The following is a 21,033-nucleotide window of genomic DNA, read 5'->3' as shown; positions in this document are numbered from 1 at the left end:
ATTTTTTTTTCTTTCCAAAAATGTATTTAAGACCTATGAGTAGATTTATGATGAAAACCATAAGTAGGGAAAAAAACAACATAAAATGTTGAATATCTGTGAAAAAAAGTGACCGTTAGTCGATCTGTGAAAGGGCTGAGAATCGGTTTATACGAACTTTTTTGTCAATCTGGAAATGTGAAATTCACTGGTAAAGTTTGTGAGGCGAGCAGCCTGTATTGTAGAGTGAAATTAATGAAAAATATGTCAGCAGATGAAAACACAAATGACGATTTATGAAATATGTATTATTATTTTTCTTTTAAGCGTAATTTCAGGAAATTTAGACATGTATTCAGCAAAAGTATACAAAAAAAGACTTGTTGTATTAACCAAGAAAATATCAGAAAATAATTGTTATCGGACGCAGTGTAACACCCACTGAATTCTTTACTTTACAGAAGCTACAGAGTTTTTGCTTTTTATTAAAAAAAATATATATATGTATGGTTTAATATGTATTTAAATACACATAAACATTTTTTATCTAAATATATTGTTAGAATAAACATATTTTTAGAGTTTACATTTTTTCAAGCTTTATAGCTATCAATAATGTACTATGCTGTTAAAAATAATGCTTAGTATTACCTACAATTAAAATGTAAATAAATCAAAATCAGAACAAAGAAATAAAATAAAAATTCATTAGCAAAATAAAGTTTATTTTTAGTTAGTGGTGATTTTAAAGCAAAAAGCACATGTTATAATTTATGCCTTGCTAAATTAATTATCAACTGCTTGATGTCATTTCTCTTTCTTGCTACTTGGTATTCTCTGATCGTATCCAACGTATCCAGAGTATTGTGACGGAACAAATGCTGAAGAACATTATCAAGGTTGCAGAGGACGAAGACACCACAGTCGTATGAGTTGGTCTGCTGTAAGGAGTTAAGCGTTTTGAATTCGTAGTCACCGTTCAGTTCGAGGTATTCAGACAACTTCGCTGAAAGTAGTTTAGCAGGGCTGTAGTTGGACCCTTTGGACGAGTCGATGTGATAGAACGTACGGACCGTCTTGCAGAAAACCAAAAGGCTCCAGTGCGAACCGCCAGGCGTATTGGGGTTTTCGCAATCGTTTAACGGCATCACAGCGACATTCTTATCCTTAAACTGTAACGGATCAAGGAACACGGGGAACTCGGACAATGGCGAAAGCTTGAGGCACTGCGTGACTTCTGGCCGGATGAAACAAAACATTGTCTTCCCGTAAACCTCCTCTTCTAAATACTCAAGATAAAATCCTATTATGGTATCGTTAAGCCAATGAGGACCTTCGAGCAATTCGACGTCCGACTCATAAATTATAGTGTCATGGTAGCTCAAAACCACTGTCTCACCTCTAGAACTCATCTTATAAAAATGCTACACCTTCAGGTCACGACATTCTACACCTTCATCCATAAAAATCCCATCTCGATTCAACTAAAAACCTTTCATTCTCCTCGTATAATCATTTTAACCGATTCTTCTCTTTTGAAGGTTTGTTAAAAATGTTTGTTTTGTGTGGGAAGTCTTCAACTTAGAACAGCTGTACCATATCAAACCAAACTCATGTGACATCTATATCCCTCTATTACTAAACAACTAAGAGGAGCAACATACTAAACATACTAAATTAGAAAATTGATCATTATTAAATGATATACATGCTGAATATTATCATTAAATAAGTCAAATTTGTTTTTGTAGTAACAATAAAACACTTGCAAAAAAAGAAATATCAGGGTTAATTTTTTTTTTTTATAAATAATATTAATTTTTTTATTATAGATTAAATTTAAGTGTAAAAACGATATGGTTCGTTTCAAATGATGTAATTATTTTTATTAAATGTAATCCTCTCAGTTTGTAATTTTTTAGAAAGTACCTCAAATTTTACCTCGCGCATGATTGCTCCGAGAAAATAGATAACCTTTAGTCAACATTCAGCCTGCGTTGGCTTAGGTTTGGTAGTTTTTTTAAAAGCTGATTTTTAAAGCACGGTCGGTGTTGGATTTTTGAAAATCGGCAGAATTTTTATTTATTTGGATCCGTATAGTCTCGCTCGTCCGTTTTCCGAAACAACATGTCATTCGCCGGATTACGAGGAAAGGGATTATTTGTGTGCCGAAGGCCGATGGCTTTATCGAAATTCTTATCAACCGTTTGCTGCGACCAAATTCGAATCTCTTATCTCAAAAACAGGTACAGGTAATGACAACTGATTCTCGACCGGCTTATAGCCAGATCACAAGATTTCTTTGTGCTAGAAATAAAATTTGACCTGATTTTTCCAACACTTTAAAAATAATTCTTTCTTATCCCTTATCAATGTCAATCAAACCAATGTTTGATTAATTTCTCCTGTATCATTCAGGCTTTCTTCCTTTAAAATCATTTTAGAGATTTCTCTGACAATAAAAAAAAAAAATTCAAAACATTTGATATTTCGAATTAACACTGATACTACATACTGTAGAAAAATACATCAAAAATTAGTTAAATTGACTCATCTATTAAAAATTTACATAACAATACATATTTCCATTTTAATGTAATTTTTAGCATAGTTTGAATTATATTTATTTGATATTAATTATGGATTGATTTAAATCTCTGTCATAATAGCTATTGTCGGCTGCATGGATCCCGGTAGCTGCAGCATGTCTGTAGCTTGTACTTCAGCTTCAGAGTGACTCATAATCTTAATAATCTCATGTAATATTAGTTTAAATTTATTTATATTTCTAGCTTGTCTATTTGTATTCTTTATTTATCAGCTGAAAAACTGATACCTGTCTCAATAGATTAGGTTTTATTGTACCTGATCGGTAGAATTTAGGAGTTTCAATTTCTCTTTTGTTTTAAATAGAAGGAAATAAAGTGAAAAATGACTCAGCTTCCAGTTAATCTAGTAGATGAAATCAGTTATTTTTCAGACAACTTGTGCAAATGTGTCAAACTGACCAAATGCTTGATCAGCTGGATGGAATCGCAGTCATAATAGCACCTCCATTGCTTTGTACCTGTACGTTCAAGGAACTCCCTAATAAATTGTATTTTATGATTAGGTCTAATTGTAACAATTAATTGGTATTATTTATGAAGGAAATGAAGTAATTTTCTTCTTTATCTATTTGTATATTTGATATCAGGTTGATCTGTTGTCGGCATGGATCCGGTCACGACAGCATGTCTTTAGCTTGTACCTCTGTAGCTTCAGGGTGTCTGTCATATAATCTTAATAATGTAATTCTTAAGTTTCTAGCTTATCTATTTGTATTCTGATTTATCAGGTTTTCAACTGATACTTGGCTCAACTATAGATTAGGTTTTATTGTTACTGATCGGTAGTATTTAGAAGTTTCGATTTCTCTTTTGTTTTAAATAGAAGGAAATGAAGTCAAACATGTCTCAGCTTCCAGTTAATCTAGTAGATAAAGTCAATTATTTTTCAAACAAATGGTGTAAATGTGTCAAATTGACCGAATACTGCCTACACCGGGAGTGTGATTTTCGAGTCTGCCAGCAGTTTACTGTAGCAAAGCATTGCCGGTGGACTACGAAAAGCAAATAGGCTCAACTCAGCACATGTTTGTATGCACATATGTACATACATGTGCAGATTTGAGCCCGTATAAATCCAAATCCATTTCATCTTGCCGACAAAATTCATTATTTATTTTTATTTGATGTCGGGGGTTGGTCTACTATCGGCTGGATGGAATTCCCATCATAATAGAACCTTAGCTTTGTACGTAGAGAGTATGTCCCTAAAAAATCATATTTTATGTTTAGATCTAATTTGTAACAACTAATCGGTATTATTTAAGAAGGAAATGAAGCGAAAAGTGATTGAGCTCAGCTTTTTTTGTTTCTCCTGTCACAAAATCCTTGGTTTTCAAACTATATTCTGTTTTATCATCTTCCAGACAAAATTCATTATTTTCTTCTTTATCTATTTATACATTTGATGTCAGCTGCATAGATCCGGTCACAACAGCTTGTACCTCTATAGCTTCAGAGTGTCTTTCATATAATCTTAATAATATAATGTAATATTAGTTTAAATTTATTGACATTTCTTGCTTATCTTTTTGTATTTTTCATTTATCAGTTTTTCAACTGATACCTGGCTCTACAGTAGATTAGGTTTTATTGTTGTTGATCGTAGTGTTCAATTTGACTTTTGTTTTAAATAGAAGGAAATGAAGTCAAAAATGTCTCAGCTTCCAGTTAACCTAGCAGATAAAATCAATTATTTTTCAGACAACTGTGTAGTTGTATCAAACTGACCGAACACTTGTTCACTTTACTAGGTCCGTCTGATAGGTTGATCTGTTTGGATTGTCAGCTGGGTGGAATTCCAGTCATAATAGCCTCTCTGTAGCTTTGTACCTTGTAGATTCAATGAACAATCTGTAATAAATCGTAGTTTATGATTAGGTCTAATTGTAACATTTATGAACGAAATGAAGTGAAAAGTGATTGAACTCAGCTTCTATTTGATATTTGTTGACCCAAGGACGCTTACTTTTTGGCTAAAGCTCACCGGATGGAATCACAGTCGAAACTGCCTCTATTAAATCATAATTTATGGAAATGAAGTAAAAAGTGATGGAACAAAGCTTTTAATTTATATTCAGGTCAAAATCCTTGTTTTTTGTCTATATTCCACTTCATCATTATGCATTGATCTAATTATTTGATGTCAGGGATTAAATCTGTTTGGTTAGGTGAAGCCCCTGGCTCAGTAGTATCTCAGTAGATTTTTACCTCTAGATTAAATATTCTGACTGACATTCCTAATTGCTTTTGGGTCTTATTGATCGTATTTATTTATTTATTTTTTAATTTAAACGAAAGAAACGAAAATTAATAAAATCCAGCTTCCTTTTAATCCAGAAGATTTTTATATTTTTCAAACTTCTTTCTCCTTAAGTTTATCTTCTCTATTTTACCTATTTATTTATTTGATGGCAGGGCTTAATGTAGTTGTGGTTGGTAGAAGTTTCAGCAGTATCTCAGAAGCATCAAAACATCGAGGTCTTGGTTTTGAGAGATCTCCTCAAGCCCAGGATTGCACTATTTGGTGTTTAAAATTTCTATTATGTTAAAACACATTTTGTGACTTCATAATTCAAAGGTCCAGAGGAAAATCGATGAGTCAATTTTTTCTGATTTTGAGATTTACACGCCATTTGTTTGGTCGATGGATGTGGTTTTAAGATATCTACATAAAAATGGTGAGAAAGATGCAATTTCAAAAATTATGGTGTTAATGTTGTTAGATAAATGTCTAGGAAACTGGAAATTTTGTTTAATGTCTCTTATAAAATTGAAACTCATGGTCACTCGTTTTCTCCTTGGGCCCTTCAATTGATGACAATCAATGAGGAAGATTTATCTTTGCTCTGACCTATCTGAGTCTGCAGATAGGTTTATGCCTGTTAATCATTTCATTTGTATGATTATTTAGATAACAGTCCAATAAGTTTTTCTTTCCTTAATTTTCTCAATTAATTGTGATACCTAATGTGCTGTTATGTTTCTTTAGGGATAATTTTTATATTGACTCTGGAATTAATGAGTTAGCCAGGGTACATCAAACTTTTTATCATTTGTTTTAGACCTCTGATCCAAATCGGTTTTGAACTTGCAGATCCAAGATTTTATTCATTCGATCAGAACTTGTTCCCTTTTGAAAAGACATTCGAAATTATTGCGACGTTTTCATAACATAAAGTGAAGAATTTACAGCCTCTTACAAATTTTTTTTTATCAATAGGCATAAGCAATATTGACAGTTTGATAAAATATATTTTATTTTATGGGAGATAAATTAAACAAATAAGAATTAATTGGTCACATAATGTTTAAAAGCGCAGATAGAACTATTGGTGAATTTTGTCTTTAATCAATTTAAATTTAAATGAAAGATGTACATAAAAACAATATTTTTGTATTTATTTTAGGTAAACATTACATTTTTTAATATTGTTGGTACAGTTTATCTTTGTTCCTTTTTTTTTTCCGCTGTGTAAATGGATATCGTGCTTTGCTTGTTTACTAACAATTTAATTTCATTTATCTTTAGTGTCTGAGTGAGAGATTAGAGTTGCGTTGAGCATTATCAATGTCATTCATGGTACATGTGATTCAGACTAAGAGAAAAATTGGATTTTAATCACCACTTCATTAAGTACTCACTGTGAAATTAATTTTTTCGTGATTGTCTTTTGATGGTTTACACAAGTTTGATTTTTAAAAATAGATTTTTCCTGATAATAAAAATAATGTAATGTTATAAATTATTTGTAATATCAAATTTAGATATTACTGAATAACTTTTTTCAATAAATTAATCTTTATATAGTTGAGATTACAAAAAGAGATATTTACGGCTTTAAACCATTAACTGGTTTTTTTTTTTTTTTTTTTTTTTTTTTTTAATGAATGTAGATAATAGGCAAAACTGATCATGACAATCCAGCTTTGTATTTTGAAGGAACTTTCCTAAACTTGTCAAGCAGTTCTGGAAAAGAAATACTTATAGAAAACAATGCTCTAAGATCAGAGAAAAGAATTTTAATAAACCATACTTAATTAAAACTTCATGGAGGAAATGAGAAATTTTGTAGGGAGTATGGAGGATGAATAACATAGTATAACTTTTGAAAATAAAACCTGACTCATCTGTCAATGATTTTTGATGCTTGGTTATTTTTCAAAAAAGAAACAGCACTGAAAAGTGCAAATGTTTTGATTACAAATAAACTTTATTGCAGGAGAAAAATTAAACGACGGTGATTTATTAGCTGAAATTGAAACAGATAAGGCGACCATGGGGTTTGAAACACCAGAAGAGGGATATCTGGCCAAAATATTAGTTCCAGCCGGTACCAAAGATGTTCCTGTTGGAAAAGTAATCTTGTATAATTTAAAATTATCGAGTCAGTTTTACAATCTGTTTTGTATTTTAGCCTGTATGTGTGATTTGTGAAAATGAGACAGACATTGGATCTTTTGCCAATTTTGAAGATAAAAGTGGTAGTTCTGTGCCGAAAATGCCAGTCTCTCCGACTCTTTCAACACCATCAACACCACCGCAACCGCCAACTCCTACTCCTTCCACTGTCACTCCAGCTCCTGCCACTCCAGCTCCTGTCACTCCAGCTCCTGTTACTTCAAGAGCTTTGACTGAAAAGGGAAGAGTGTACGCCAGCCCGATGGCTAAAAATTTGGCAGAAAAGAAAAATTTACGGCTGGAGGTATTTATTGTTTAAACAGATGTTGTGTTCATGAAGAAAATCATTTGGATTTTGTAGGATGTTGGTAAAGGAAGCGGAATTTATGGTTCGGTGAAAGTTGCAGACTTGCAAATGTTAAAGGACAAAACAGTCTCACAACAACTACAGAGTGCCACTTTTCCACCTTACGAAGATCATCCTATATCTGGAATGCGATCTGCAATCGCCAAAAAACTTCTACAATCTAAACAAGTATTTTAAATATATTATATATACCATGTAATTATGACAATTATATTTTAAACGTAATTTCAGATATCTCCACATTTTTACACTAGTGTCGAATGTGTTATGGATGAAGTTCTGTTATTAAAATCAAAATTGAATGCTGTTTTAGAAAAAGAAAAACTTAAATTGACAGTTAACGATTTTGTTGTGAAAGCTACTGCTCTTGCAACGAAGAAAGTCCCTGCAGCCAATTCTGCTTGGCTGGAAACAGTCATTAGACGGTATTAAATTATAAAAAACAAAAGATTATAAACTAAACATTTCAGCCTTGAACTAAATGTTATATTTCTAATCAATTACAGATATAAGTCTGTTGATGTGTGTGTTGCTGTGAGCATAAAAAGCGGTTTGATAACTCCCATCGTTTTTGGAGCAGACACTAAAGGTTTAATTGAAATAAGCGAAAACATCAAAACTTTATCTAAAAAAGCCAGAGATGGGACTCTGCAACCGCAGGAATATCAAGTAAATCAAATACAGTGATGTACGTCTATTCAATTTTAATTGTTTTAATGCCAACAGGGCGGAACCATAACTGTATCCAATATGGGCATGTATGGCGTTCTTCATTTCTGCCCTATAATCAATCCTCCACAGACCTGCATCTTGGGAGTTGGATCAAGTCATGAGAAATTTGTACCTGTCAACAAAGTCGGGTAAAATTTAAAGTTTCACTGGATATAATTATTGCAATGTAACATAAGTTTGTAGTGTTTTAAAATTAATTATGTTTCTTTTTTGTGCATATTTTGACGCCTAATGTGCCAAATTTTCAACCGATTTGTTGTACTTTTTCTCCAAAAAAAAGAAAGGAACAGTAGATAGAGAGACAGATAAATGGTAATATCGGCAAAAATAACACAATAGGAAAAAGTAAACCTCTGTATTTGGTTAGCTACGTTCAGAAGTTGAAATTTTGAAGCACTTGGGCAAAAAATACCCATACGAATATCAACATTTCTCAGAAGTATCTTCGACACTTGGATTCCTTGAGACAGAAGATAGCAAACATTTGCTAAACTACATGTAGGGGGGGGGGTGAAGTTGGTCATACAGGATAACTTAACTAAATAACCTGTGGGGCATCAGTGGCCTCAATGGTTTAGGCGTTAACACGGCGCTCATCACTATAAGGCAATGGCGTCGGCAGCCCTTATTTACATATGGGCTTTTTGTTCAAAAACTACATTTTCATAACTTCTCAACAAGAGTCTATGGGTTATCGGGATTTGGACACAGAACTGCTAGGGTGTCAACAAGTTAAATGGCCACCGCAGTACTTTAAATTAAACTACATATATCATCACATCACATTCCACACATCAAACATTTTCACATAGTCTAATTTTTCAACAATTTAGCTTTCCTTTTCCTATTTAACCCCGTCTGTGTAATCCTGAAAGGATAATCTGGCCGAACCATTACCAACTTTTTTTCCCTTCGTCGGCTCTTTTCACCTCAAAGAAGCCGACGCCTTATACAAAAATGTCTTTTCTATACTGACTTCCTTCCCCACCCTTTCAAAATCCAACGTATATAAACATAAAACACCAATATCTCACTGGCACTCTCAACACAACATGCAAGAATGGCACAATTACACAGAAAACAAACACTTTGAGTGAGTAGAAATTCTTTGAATGAATATAAAAAATATATTTTGCATTGTATAAATTCACTTTTTTCAATATAGATAACATACATATATCATCACATCACATTCCACACATCAAACATTTTCATATAATCTAATTTATTTAATGATCAAATATGAAACATGTTTTTGAAAAGTGTGACAAAATCCAACCATTTTCATATAATCTAATTTTTCAACAATTTAGTTTTTCCACATCCTATATGTATTTTTTAAATTTAAACATTGTTTGTAAATCCCAGGCCCTGAAGATGATCTCAATAAAGATCGAAACGTTGGCACAATAAAGAAAATGTTTTTCTGAAACCTACATCACACCAGACTGCATCTCACGATTTCTGAATAATTATCGACTAACGGTCACTAATCATCACACATTTAAATTAAATATTTAGGGAATTATTATTATTAACTGGACAAGGAACACCAAACACATTGATAATGAATAATTTAATATAAATTTTGTCAACAACAATTTCACAAAAAAAAATAAAATAAAATAAAATAACGCCCTTAAAAATTAATAATAATAATAATGGAAAAGAAATTGCGAACCATCGAACAATCAAATACAGATTTTTTTGGGGGAAAAAATCATGTGACAAAAAGCGTAGAAACAAAATGTCTGTTGAACCGACTGGGTCTGTCTACACTCTACACTTGCTGGTTTTAATGTCACTGAAATTGTTGAATCATTTTGTTCAATTTTGGCAAGGCTCTCCAAAAATAATTATTTGTTGGCTAAAATTGTACGTTAAATTAAAATTAATATTAAATTCACTAATTTCGTGGTCCACTTGACCAATTAATACATTACAATTAATTAAGGTTTTTAGTTGAGATAAAAAAGTGAATGGCATGAGCAGGATTCGAACCCACGATCTTCGGCTAGATACGCCGCTGCTCTACCACCTGAGCTATCGTGACCTCGATCCACTCGGACATCAACTTCCCATCTCAACCCCACCTTTTGAGTTTTCCCTCCTTGAAAAATGGCAAAAAGGAGGGAAAACTCAAAAGGTGGGGTTGAGATGGGAAGTTGATGTCCGAGTGGATCGAGGTCACGATAGCTCAAGTGGTAGAGCAGCGGCATATCTAGCCGAAGATCGTGGGTTCGAATCCCGCTCATGCCATTCACTTTTTTATCTCAACTAAAAACCTTAATTAATTGTAATGTATTAATATTAAAAGTGTGACCTGTACATAGTTGTATTTTTTATTTGAGGAAATTGCATATGTTTTATAAAACAAGTTTTATTTGTTCTTTTACATTGTTTCTCAGGCACTTGTATTCACCTCTTTTTTTTCTACCCTCCCCCCAGGCTTATAAGCCTAAAAGTAATTTATTAGGAACAGGAAAATTTGGTAGTCCTGGTTCGACTCCTCTCTGGACTCATTTTTCCAAAATTCTTCCCAAAAAATATTTTCTAAGGAGCCGCACAAAAGAGCTAACAAATTTCAGTGAGGAACTTCTTGTATTTCCTCATACAAAGTCAAAAAAACTACGGACCAATATCCACCGTCAACTTTATACAAACATCTCAAATTTGACTTTTATTTAAAAAAAAAAATTTTTTGATTTTATTCTATGTATGATGTATATTTTTATGTATGTATGTATATTTATATTTTGTTTTGTATTTTAGGGTAGTTAAAAACGTTATGGTTGTTACGCTGTCTGCTGACCATAGAGTGGTAGATGGAGCTATAGCTGCTCAGTGGCTGCGAGCTTTTAGGGAATTTATAGAAGATCCCCATAAAATGCTTTTGTTCGTATATTCTTTATTTGTTAGAATATAATACAAATTTATGTATATATATATATATATATATATATTAGTTGGTTATTAACTAGAGTAATAATTTTAATTGGAATATTATTTTTATGCAAAGTGTGGTTAAGTTGAACAATTAATGTCAAGAACGGGACGTCGTGGGTTCTTTTTCCATTCATAACACTAATTTTTCAACTTAACCTGCTTTTTATTAAACAAAATAATAAATAAATTCATTAATATAACAATTAAAAAAATAAATAGTTATTTTGTAATTCTATTTATTGTTTCAGATAATTATTTGGGGCTATTGAAAAAATTCTTTCGTTCAAAAAGAAGAGATTGCAACTAGAATGACATGCACAAGCGATGACTTTGACTACTTTCGTCAAAAAAAAGAAACCAGACTGTGAAAGTGCAGATCTTGCCTCATGAATGCCAAACTAGATTTTATGTTTGTTTCAAATACTCGTAGGCTTGTGTATAAGTAAACAAGTGGTATTTATATTGATTATTAAAAATAAAGCTTGTTTGGTATTTCTGTTAATCCTTTTTATTGAGTCAATGTTAATGTTGTTAATTTGTATAAAATTGTTAATTTTTACTATGCATCAATATAATATATATTTTTCTGAATGAGCTTTATTTCTTGCATATTTTCTTTTCTATTTCATGCAATTGTAAATTTTAACAAGTGATTTTACAGTTTTGAATAACGCAAATCTAGCTTTCAAAAATATCTAGTAAAGATTGATGAAAATATATTATTTATGCATGATTTATTGTTGTCTTAAGGAAACAAAGCATTTGAAAATAAAAATCTGTATGCAAATATTGCATCCCAAAATGAGAGAAAGTGATTGTGGCGGGAAGCAATACTGTGTTCTATATGGAGCTGTCACAAAATGCGGCAGAATATGTGGGCAAGGATATCACTTTCTTCCAGAGGGAATATAGTTTGTTTTTTACTTTTTTATTATTATTGAGTTCAATAACTAGTTCCAACTTAGATGTTGAAATTGTGAATTTCGTAGTAACAGGTACGGATTTTATCTTGAATGAAAGGAATATTTTTAGTCTGCATGTGCTACAGAAAATGGAGCATCTAGTATTTTTTGTAGAAGTAAGGATCGGGCAGTTTGAATGCGGTGGATATTGGAATGTTAGGTATATTTTCATATTTCCCGTCATTTAGTCCATGGTGTTGTAAAGCAGCCTTTTATTTTTGAGAAGTAAATCAGAACATTTGTCAAAATGTGGTACACGAGCTGTATATTGTGTATGAGGGTTTCTTACAGGAATTTGTCGTACAGTCCAAGGTACCGCACGTAGTTGGGAGGGGAATATTATTAAATTGTCTGTTGGGGAGAACTTTTTACAGAGAGTGAAGGTTATGTGGGAGGATTTGTCTATGTTAAATTTTATTCTTATCTTTTTAAATCAATACTCTAGTGTGTGGTGTTGGAGGGATCGAGTGGAACTGAATTCTATGTTGTCTGAAAATGTAATGTGGTTTGGGAATGTGATGGATGTAAGCTGTTTACACCTGGAATAGTGTATGGGGCCAGAACGCCACCCTGAGGAACACCAACATCGATAGGAAAATATGCAGAGAGGGAATTGCCTTTGATGACTTGGAAAACTAGGTCAATGGGGTAAAAAGGAAATAAAATTATAATTTGACGTATTTCAAACCTAGTTTGGAAATTTTTTAAAAATCGACAGTTTGGCACGACCCGCGATCATTTCAGGTTTAGCATCTTCTCTGCCGTGCTCTGCCAATTTCATATTGAGAAAATATGGAACCTATTACCCCCTATTATTATTCAAACCCAATTTGAACACATATATAAGAATTCGTCACCATGGCTAATATGCATAGATAATAAGAAAAAAAAAGAAAAAAAAACCTATAACTAAAAAATAAACTTGACATCCTATCATTTTAGTTTTATTTTCAAATATAAACTTTTTGTATAGGTTGGACAAACTCTAAGGTCTTTTAAATGAAGTTATATGTAACAATAAAATAATTAAATTTTTCCAAATATAATCTTCAAAGCAATAACTATAACAATTAAACAGGTTAACCCTTTTGAGAGTTTAGAAAAAGTTGTATAGTTAAAATATTTGTAATATTTAAGAATACGTATAGAATAATTATACTACTCATAGAATTATAAAAGTTTCACTCAACAACCTTAGTTTTTTTAAGGAAAAGAGGGTTGTTTTATAGTATGTAGTGCTTGGTATATGTTTTGTTTGTGTACTGGGATTCTTATTATGCAATGAATTTATTTTCGTGAGTGTGTAGTGTGAGAGGTATGATGAATATTTTTTACCCAATTGACTCTTAATTAGCTTAGTGTTATAATACATATTAAAACGTGATGAAAGAATATTGGAAGAAAATCAAGTGCTGATGATCTGAATGAGACAATAATCACTTTTGCCAACCTTTTGGAGATGTATTTTCTCCTTACTCAGGACTTATTAACTGTTATTTACTATTATAATTTAACATGTAGATTTGGTCTTTGCTACATTTGTGTCTACATATAAAATATTCTACACCAAAGAACTGTTACCGGGTATATAAATGCAATACATATGCATGAACAAAAAAAATTCAACACATTTTATTTTATTCCATACAGAAAACAAGGTATTTTAAATTTATTTAACATTTTTTTCATTGCTCCTTCCTCTTTTCCCTTCAGTTTTAGCAGTAGGCATATTATACTTCATACAACAAATCTAACATTTCATTTTTTAGTAGTGAAAGAGGTGAGGGATTCACTGAACAAAACTAATTCTCAACTATTCGTACAGTCTAAAAGGTGACACACTCTCTCTCTCTCTCTCTCTCTCTCTCTCTCTCTTTCTCTTTCTCTTTCTCTTTCTCTCTCCGCTCTCCTTCTACCCAAATAATTCTCACTTTTTGAATTATCATTTTAATTTTATCCAATTCACATTTTTAGAATGATCGGAGTACCGATGTTCGGATTAGGGATTTAGATAATAGATTACATATTACAGACCATAACTTTTATAGAATGCTGTGATTTTTTTATTTTTTACGTTGGTTGCTTTTTATTTTTCACTATACTATTTATATCTTAATACATTTAGGAAAATGACATGTAATAACAATACATCGTTGAGATGTAGCTTGCGATTGCCAAATACACCATCTTATCATAATTTAATGATGGGTCAGACAATGATTGTGACATCATGTTATGTTTCCATAGTACATTTGGTCACAACAAATTGAACATTTCAACTTTAACACTCATCCATCGAAGACCAAGGTTAGTCTGAGAAAGAAAGTCTCTATTCGAGACGACAAAATTTTCACATGATTTCATTCAATCGGCCAGTTGACACAAATATATAAAATAATTTTGTAAAACGTATTATTAAAATAACTGATAAATACATATTTTTTAGTGTATTAATTAATTTTCTGGCTTTGGAAAAATTTATATAATTAACTCTGTAGTAAAAATGGCATTAGTCAATTGCTAAAACAATAGTTTTCTAATTAACACAGAATAGTATAAATTAAAGAATCCAAAATAAACATTAAAATAAATTACAATTAATTAAGGTTTTTAGTTGAGATGAAAAAAAGTTAATGGCACGAGAGGGATTCGAACCCACGACCTTCAGCTCGAATCCCTCTCGTGCCATTAACCTTTTTTTCATCTCAACTAAAAACCTTAATTAATTGTAAAGTATTAACTGGTCAAGCGGACCACGAAAATAGTGAAATTAAAATAAATTCATACCTAAAACAATATAATTGAATATTTTAGAGTTAGTTCCCTATTTCCGTCTTCTTACATTCACTAAGATACATCAGAGATTAATTTTTTCCACAAATTTATTGACCATTGCACCAAGGTTAGCACCATTACATATTTTATTACAGAAAAAAAGTTGAAATGGACAGAAGAATGTGAAAAATGTTTTGAAGAAATTAAACTGTCCCCCCAACCATTTCAGTTATTTATGACAATGATGAAGGATACGATAATGGAAGTAGCTCAAGTTATTTAGGCTTAGATGCTTCTTTACTGCTCTGCTGCTTCTTAAACAAACTCAGGAAATTTAAAAAAAAATTAAAAATTATAATTTTATATCATTGAATTAAGAACTGATAATTGATAACCCTAGAGTAATCAAAGTTGTAGTTAATTCCGAGGAGATATATTTATTTATAATTTAATTTTAACCCAACCAAATTTTTTTCTTATGTTCATAATAAAAAAAATAATAATGCATTACCAGCTATTATGCACTACAATGACGTTACAGCTACATATCCATTGGAAATTGCTAATATCTTTGCCAGGCACTTTGGCTCGGTCTACGCTAAAAATGCTACCTCTAAAATTTACCCACAAATTTATGATAGTACAGTAAATATTAGTTCCATACAAATCGTAGAAGTGGATGTACTTAATGCCCTTAAAAATCTAAAAAAAAAAAAAAAAAGAACAATTCCAGGGGTCCAGATTGTATTCTTAATATATTGTTTTTATTATCGTTAGAAACAGGAATATTTCCTACCATTTGGAAAACTAGTCACATTGTGCCAATATTTAAAAAAGGCAATAGAGCTTTAATACAGAATTATAGACCTATAAATAAATTATCAGTTATTCCAAAGGTTTTTGAACAAATTTTATGTAAAAAAATTACTCCTATGTTCAATTGTTTAATTGATGAAAACCAACATGGGTTTGTGAAATATAAATCCACTTTAACAAATCTATTAACTTTCCAGCATAGCATACTCAAAACTTTTGAAACTGGCTATCAGGTTGACTTCATTTACACTGACTTCAGCAAAGCTTTTGATACAGTTAACCATGAACTCTGCTCTAAGCTAGAAGTGATTGGAATTCATGGTAGCCTGCTGGAATTATTGAGAGATTTTCTGATTAACAGAACTCAAATTGTAAAGATAGATAATATGGAATCAGAACCTTTATCTGTTACCTCTGGTGTTCCACAAGGTGGCCCCATGTCTCCTTTGTTATTTAATATATTTATTAATGATATTGTTAACTGTTTTACAAATAGTCAATTTAAATTGTTCGCGGACGATCTCAAATATTTAAAATAATAAAATCTATTGAAGACTTGAAATGTTACAAGACATAACTAATCTAGTTAGATATATATATTACACAGGGCGGGCGACCAGGACCCGAGGGGTTAAAAGCCTAGGTAGGCCCGTACCCCATAATCTAGTTAGATGGTGTGATCTAAATTATATTACTCTAAATATTGATAAATGCAATGTTGTCCATTATCATAAGAAACTTAGTCCATTACAATTTAAATATCTGTGATGTAGAACTAATAGCTTTAAACAATATCAAAGACCTAGGTGTAATTTTTGATTTCTCTCTTTCATTTAGCCTGCATATTGAATCTATTGTAAATACATGTTCGAAACTACTTGGTTTCTTGAAAAGAAATCACAGGATTTTAATAGTATATTTTGCCTAAAAATATTGTTTTTTACTCTGATAAGGCCAATCTTAGAGTTTAACTCAGTAGTGTGGTCACCTTATTATCACACTTACATATATATACTTGAATCTGTTCAAAATAAATTTCTTAAATACTGTTCTTACTTGGTCTAAATTCTAGTTGGATATCATATGAAATGTACTGAACATTAGTTCATTAGAAGATCGTAGATTATCAATTGATATTGTTTTTCTTGTAAAACTTTTAAGGAATATGATTAGCTGTCCTGAATTGTCGGAGAAGATATCCTTTAATGTACCAGATAAGAGGACCAGATTCACTCTTCTGTTCTTTATACCATTATGTAAAACCAACTACCTAAAAAATGCTCCCATTCCTAGAATATGTACTAAAGTACTTAAGTAGTGATCTGGACTTATTCTGTTCATCTCTGGTCAAAATTAAAGCTGTGTAATTCCACATACTTTGAGTATGTGTACTGTTGTAAAATTGGCTACTTGCCGTTGATGTAATAAATAAATAAATTCTAATTTTTTTAAAAAGATTCAAAAGTCCAACTTTGTTCAGTATCGTTGTGAATTTGGCTGGAGGCATTCAAAGAAAATTTCTAGAACCCATCCCACCTTAGATTATTTAATGTTTGCAAAAATTATTTCCACGCTGATTCCCCCTCCATCCCAGAATAATTTTTGACCCACCATCTTTTTGGTCTTTTTTTACTATTACTAAGACTAGAATTCATATAAAATTTGGACAATATCCCACCATATTTGAAGCAGAAACAGTGACTATTGAACAATGTGCCTGGGAGATAAAAAGGCTGGGTATTGTCAATAGAAGAATAGCCATTTACTCAAACAGCCAGGCAGTACTGAAGGTAATTGCCGCATCAGCTGTAAAGTCCAGAATCATTTGGGACCATGTCAGACATCAGGGAAAATTACCCTTGTCTGAATACTAGTCCACACAGTGCAGAGGGGCAACGAGGAGGGCGATAAATTGACCAAGGAAAGTTCAATGACGACTCCTATTGGCCCTGAACTGATGGTATATCAAACTGCCAAAAACTCGGATCCATTAGACAATGGATTAAAAATAAGTCCACCGTTCAGTGGGAATAGCCTGGGATAGAGGCATTCAAAAAAGTTTATCAAAGGACCATCCCAGAAACTAACAGCAGAACTACTAAGGGATGTATGCTAGGACTAGAATAATAGTCGGAACTGGACACTGCAGACTCTGGAGGCATAGGCATAAACTCAAAGTGGCAGAAACAAGCCTATGCAGATATTTAAGAAGAAGAAACTGCGGAACATGTTGTAAGAAGGTTTCTAATCCTGGGAGAGGAAAAGCCAGGGCCTGAGGGATACACAGGGAGCCCTTGAATAAGCTTTGGGGTCTGATAAAAAGCCTTAAACTTAACGAGGAGCTCTAAATAAAATAAAAAATGGAGATGTACAATAGACCAATACTGGTCGCGGTTCACAGGTCGAAAGAGCCCGGCTCAAATATAATCCAATAAGCTAATCTACTATACTATACTGGTACAAAAAATCCCTTCTTTCATAAAGGATTGAATCATGGCATCATGGAAATGAAAAGGAATGAATCTTCCATGTTGGTCTGCCTGTCCTTGCTGAGTTGGTCTATCCAATGTGTTTCAGCATTTTGTCATCTTCACTGTTGAATTACATTACATACAATTTATTAGTTATATTTGTACTCAACACTATTCGAAGATTGTGAAATTTGGTGTTTGCATTTCTAAGGATTCTGAATTGAAATTTTCTGTTACTGTTAACGCCATAGCTTATTTTATTTTCATTTCCTTCCCTATTAATTTTTTATTTTTTTATTTTGTCGATCGGGGATTTTCATCCCTCACACAAAACAATCCATCAATTATCATCATCTTCATCAATATCAACAGGATCGTGGTAGCGGATTTTTTCAACCGAAAAACGGCTGGCAGACTCTTCTGGAGACTGAATTTAGTCATCATCCTTCGTTCATCGCGCACCCCTTCAGTTCTCGTAGGAGGAATTCATTGAGGAATTCACAACCGTCTCGTCAGGATATCGCAGTGAGTCATTCCAGTCTGAGTCGTGAAAATCCGGCCAAAAAAAGGACATTTTGCCTACCTCGTGGAAATTTCGCTGTACTCAGGTGGATTCATGTTTAACTCGGATCTGATTTTCTAGGACATATATTATAATTTGATTTATTTCATAAAAGGAATCACTATTTTAAGTTAACTTTAACCTGCAGGTAATATATTCGTTTGCATACTAGAGAACACAAAATTTTTTTAATTTTTTTTTTTTTGTATTGTACAAGGAGAGTTTCTCCATTCAATTTCCCTTTTCTCTTTGTTGATTGTTTCTTGTCAAGATCATATCTTCAATAAATTTGTAGTTTTTCCTAATATTTAAATTTACATTGTTTCTAGATTCTTTACCGCTTTCCTTTCCTTTTCTCCAGCGACGGTGAATTGCATTGTTGAAATGGAGGGGTGGCTGGGCGAGAAAGACAAGCACCCCCTCTCCAAAGTTACTTTTTCTAATTTTAATATAACCACATTTGATCTATATCCCTGTTTTTTCTCTTTTTAACAGATGCCTGTCAAATTGTATTACTCTCAGAGCGGATATACATCAAGATCAATTCTTCTTTTGGCAAAAGCTCTCGACATCTCTTTGACACTGCAAAAAGTGGACTTTCAACAAGGAGAGCATTTGGCAGAAGATTTTGTTGAAGTAACCACTATAAGTATTTATGAACATGACCGCTGAACATCACAATCTTTTGTGAAAATAGCATAAAATCAAAATGCTTAAAAGAAAAACCCAAAAGGGACCAGAAAATTGATCAGCATTTATGGTCAACATTTTCATTCAATTGTACACTGAAGGCACACAAAAAATTATAATTACTTAGTTTAAAACTTTCAATCATTTAAAAAACTATCTTGCAGGCAATATAATTTTTTTAAAGTTATAATTATTAAATTCATTATTTTTTTTTTTTAGATAAATCCACAACATACTGTGCCTTTTATAGTTGATGAAGGGCTTGCTATTGCTGAAACGTAATGTTAAATGTTAATTTATATAATTATAGACACTTGATATATTTTTTTTTTAATGAATTAGTGGTGCAATTATGATGTACTTAGCTGAAGAATATGGAAAAGATGATATGCTGTACCCAAAAGACATTAAGGCAAGGGCGATTGTTAATCATCGTATGTTCTTTTGTTATTCAACACTGCTGCCACGTATAGCTTCAGCATACATGGTTAGTATTCAAGATTAAAACATATTGTAAAAATTAATGATATCCCTTAGATTCCAGTAATGTATAAAGGACGGGGAGTAAATGAGGAAGAAATTCCAAAAGTCGATGACGGTTTCAACACATTGAACGCTTTTCTCGAAGGAAAACAATGGTTTGCGGGAGATCAGGTGACAATCGCAGATTACGCATTTTTCACTGTCGTTTCCACTATGGAGGTATTCAGGGGTAAAATTTCCAGACAGTTGAACATAAAAAAATTATTAATAAAATTTTTGATTTACACAGGCTATAGGCTACGAACTGGACAAATATGAAAACATCAAAGCTTGGTTGATGAATTGTAAAGAGACTTTTGAAGACTATGACGATATAAACCAAAAAGGAGAAGAGATGTTGGTTTCAATCTATAAGGCAAAACTAAGTGAAAATGAGTAACAAACATTAAAAATGTGCTTATTAACTACATTGCACCACAAATGTAGTATTAATTAAATATATAACATTTCTCGTTAATCTTTTGTAATAGTGTCTTCGAGGGTAAAATTATTCCAAAAATCATACTGATTATTAACCAATAGTTAATTTTTGTTGTTAATATTCAAAGTTGCTTGGACCTTAATGGTACCTAAGTGGTTTTTTTTCGGTCCCTGTTACGCAGGTGACCCTTATGCAGAGAAAGATTGCTCGTGTCCCACATAATAGAGTACTCCATGCAGAGACCTGTTGGCATGCCACCGGATTTAAGAATGATCCTCGGACATGGTAGTGAGCTTCAGGGTGCCCTGTTCTGCTTTTTAGGGGGAATCGGGAATTTTTTATTGTACATAGCCATCAAAATATGTGTTTCTGTGTTTTGTATGAGTGAGTGTATTTATTAGTGTGAATGGGGATGAAGGCGAAATAGCATCCCCATCCCTCTTCGAGCTGTGTACATGACTTGGGTTGATGGCAGAATTTTATAAAATTACCTCATCGAACCCAATTAGATTAGTTTGTTATTGAATGCAGGTCTTTGGAGTTATATTGAGTACTCCATTTACTAAATAGAATGAAATAAATAAATATATATGTCACATTTCAATTGATTTCAAAGTGACAATGTTATGATTTAGATTTCGTGATTAGGCCTAGAGTAAAAAAATAAAATAGAATAGGGAACAGACAGTCGAGTCTGAGAGGTGAACAAGATTCCGTGTAGATGAGAGACAAGAGAAGTGTGCGATCCTCAAAAGTGTTGT

At 32.3% G+C, this 21,033-nt stretch overlaps 3 protein-coding genes across 3 annotated transcripts; 2 read left to right on the top strand and 1 right to left on the bottom strand.

Moving 5' to 3' along the window:
- Positions 1-266: 266 nt before the first annotated feature.
- Positions 267-1,717, bottom strand: LOC106670606 (sentrin-specific protease 8). Its single transcript, XM_024227443.1, has one exon. The coding sequence runs from the start codon at positions 1,389-1,391 to the stop codon at positions 744-746; it is 648 nt and encodes a 215-aa protein (XP_024083211.1). The 5' UTR covers positions 1,392-1,717; the 3' UTR covers positions 267-743.
- A 5,069-nt stretch (positions 1,718-6,786) lies between these two features.
- On the top strand, positions 6,787-11,534 carry LOC106670387 (dihydrolipoyllysine-residue acetyltransferase component of pyruvate dehydrogenase complex, mitochondrial). Its single transcript, XM_014400678.2, has 8 exons — positions 6,787-6,945; positions 7,004-7,291; positions 7,349-7,522; positions 7,586-7,779; positions 7,861-8,023; positions 8,081-8,214; positions 10,859-10,981; positions 11,281-11,534. Exons 1-8 carry the CDS (start codon positions 6,865-6,867, stop codon positions 11,282-11,284), a joined length of 1,161 nt encoding a protein of 386 aa, XP_014256164.1. The 5' UTR covers positions 6,787-6,864; the 3' UTR covers positions 11,285-11,534.
- Positions 11,535-14,260: 2,726 nt separating this feature from the next.
- On the top strand, positions 14,261-20,308 carry LOC106666926 (glutathione S-transferase 1-1-like). Its single transcript, XM_014394470.2, has 6 exons — positions 14,261-14,301; positions 19,114-19,254; positions 19,528-19,586; positions 19,651-19,795; positions 19,846-20,010; positions 20,081-20,308. The coding sequence occupies exons 2-6, from the start codon at positions 19,114-19,116 to the stop codon at positions 20,228-20,230; spliced, it is 660 nt and encodes a 219-aa protein (XP_014249956.1). The 5' UTR covers positions 14,261-14,301; the 3' UTR covers positions 20,231-20,308.
- The last annotated feature ends 725 nt before the right edge of the window (positions 20,309-21,033 follow it).

Source organism: Cimex lectularius, unplaced genomic scaffold (assembly GCF_000648675.2).
Source record: "Cimex lectularius strain Harlan isolate CLEC.00 unplaced genomic scaffold, Clec_2.1 scaffold86, whole genome shotgun sequence".
Classification (NCBI taxonomy): Eukaryota; Metazoa; Arthropoda; class Insecta; order Hemiptera; family Cimicidae; genus Cimex; species Cimex lectularius.
The sequence above is the reverse complement of the archived record's forward strand: the minus strand, read 5'-3'. Positions and strand labels throughout refer to the sequence as shown.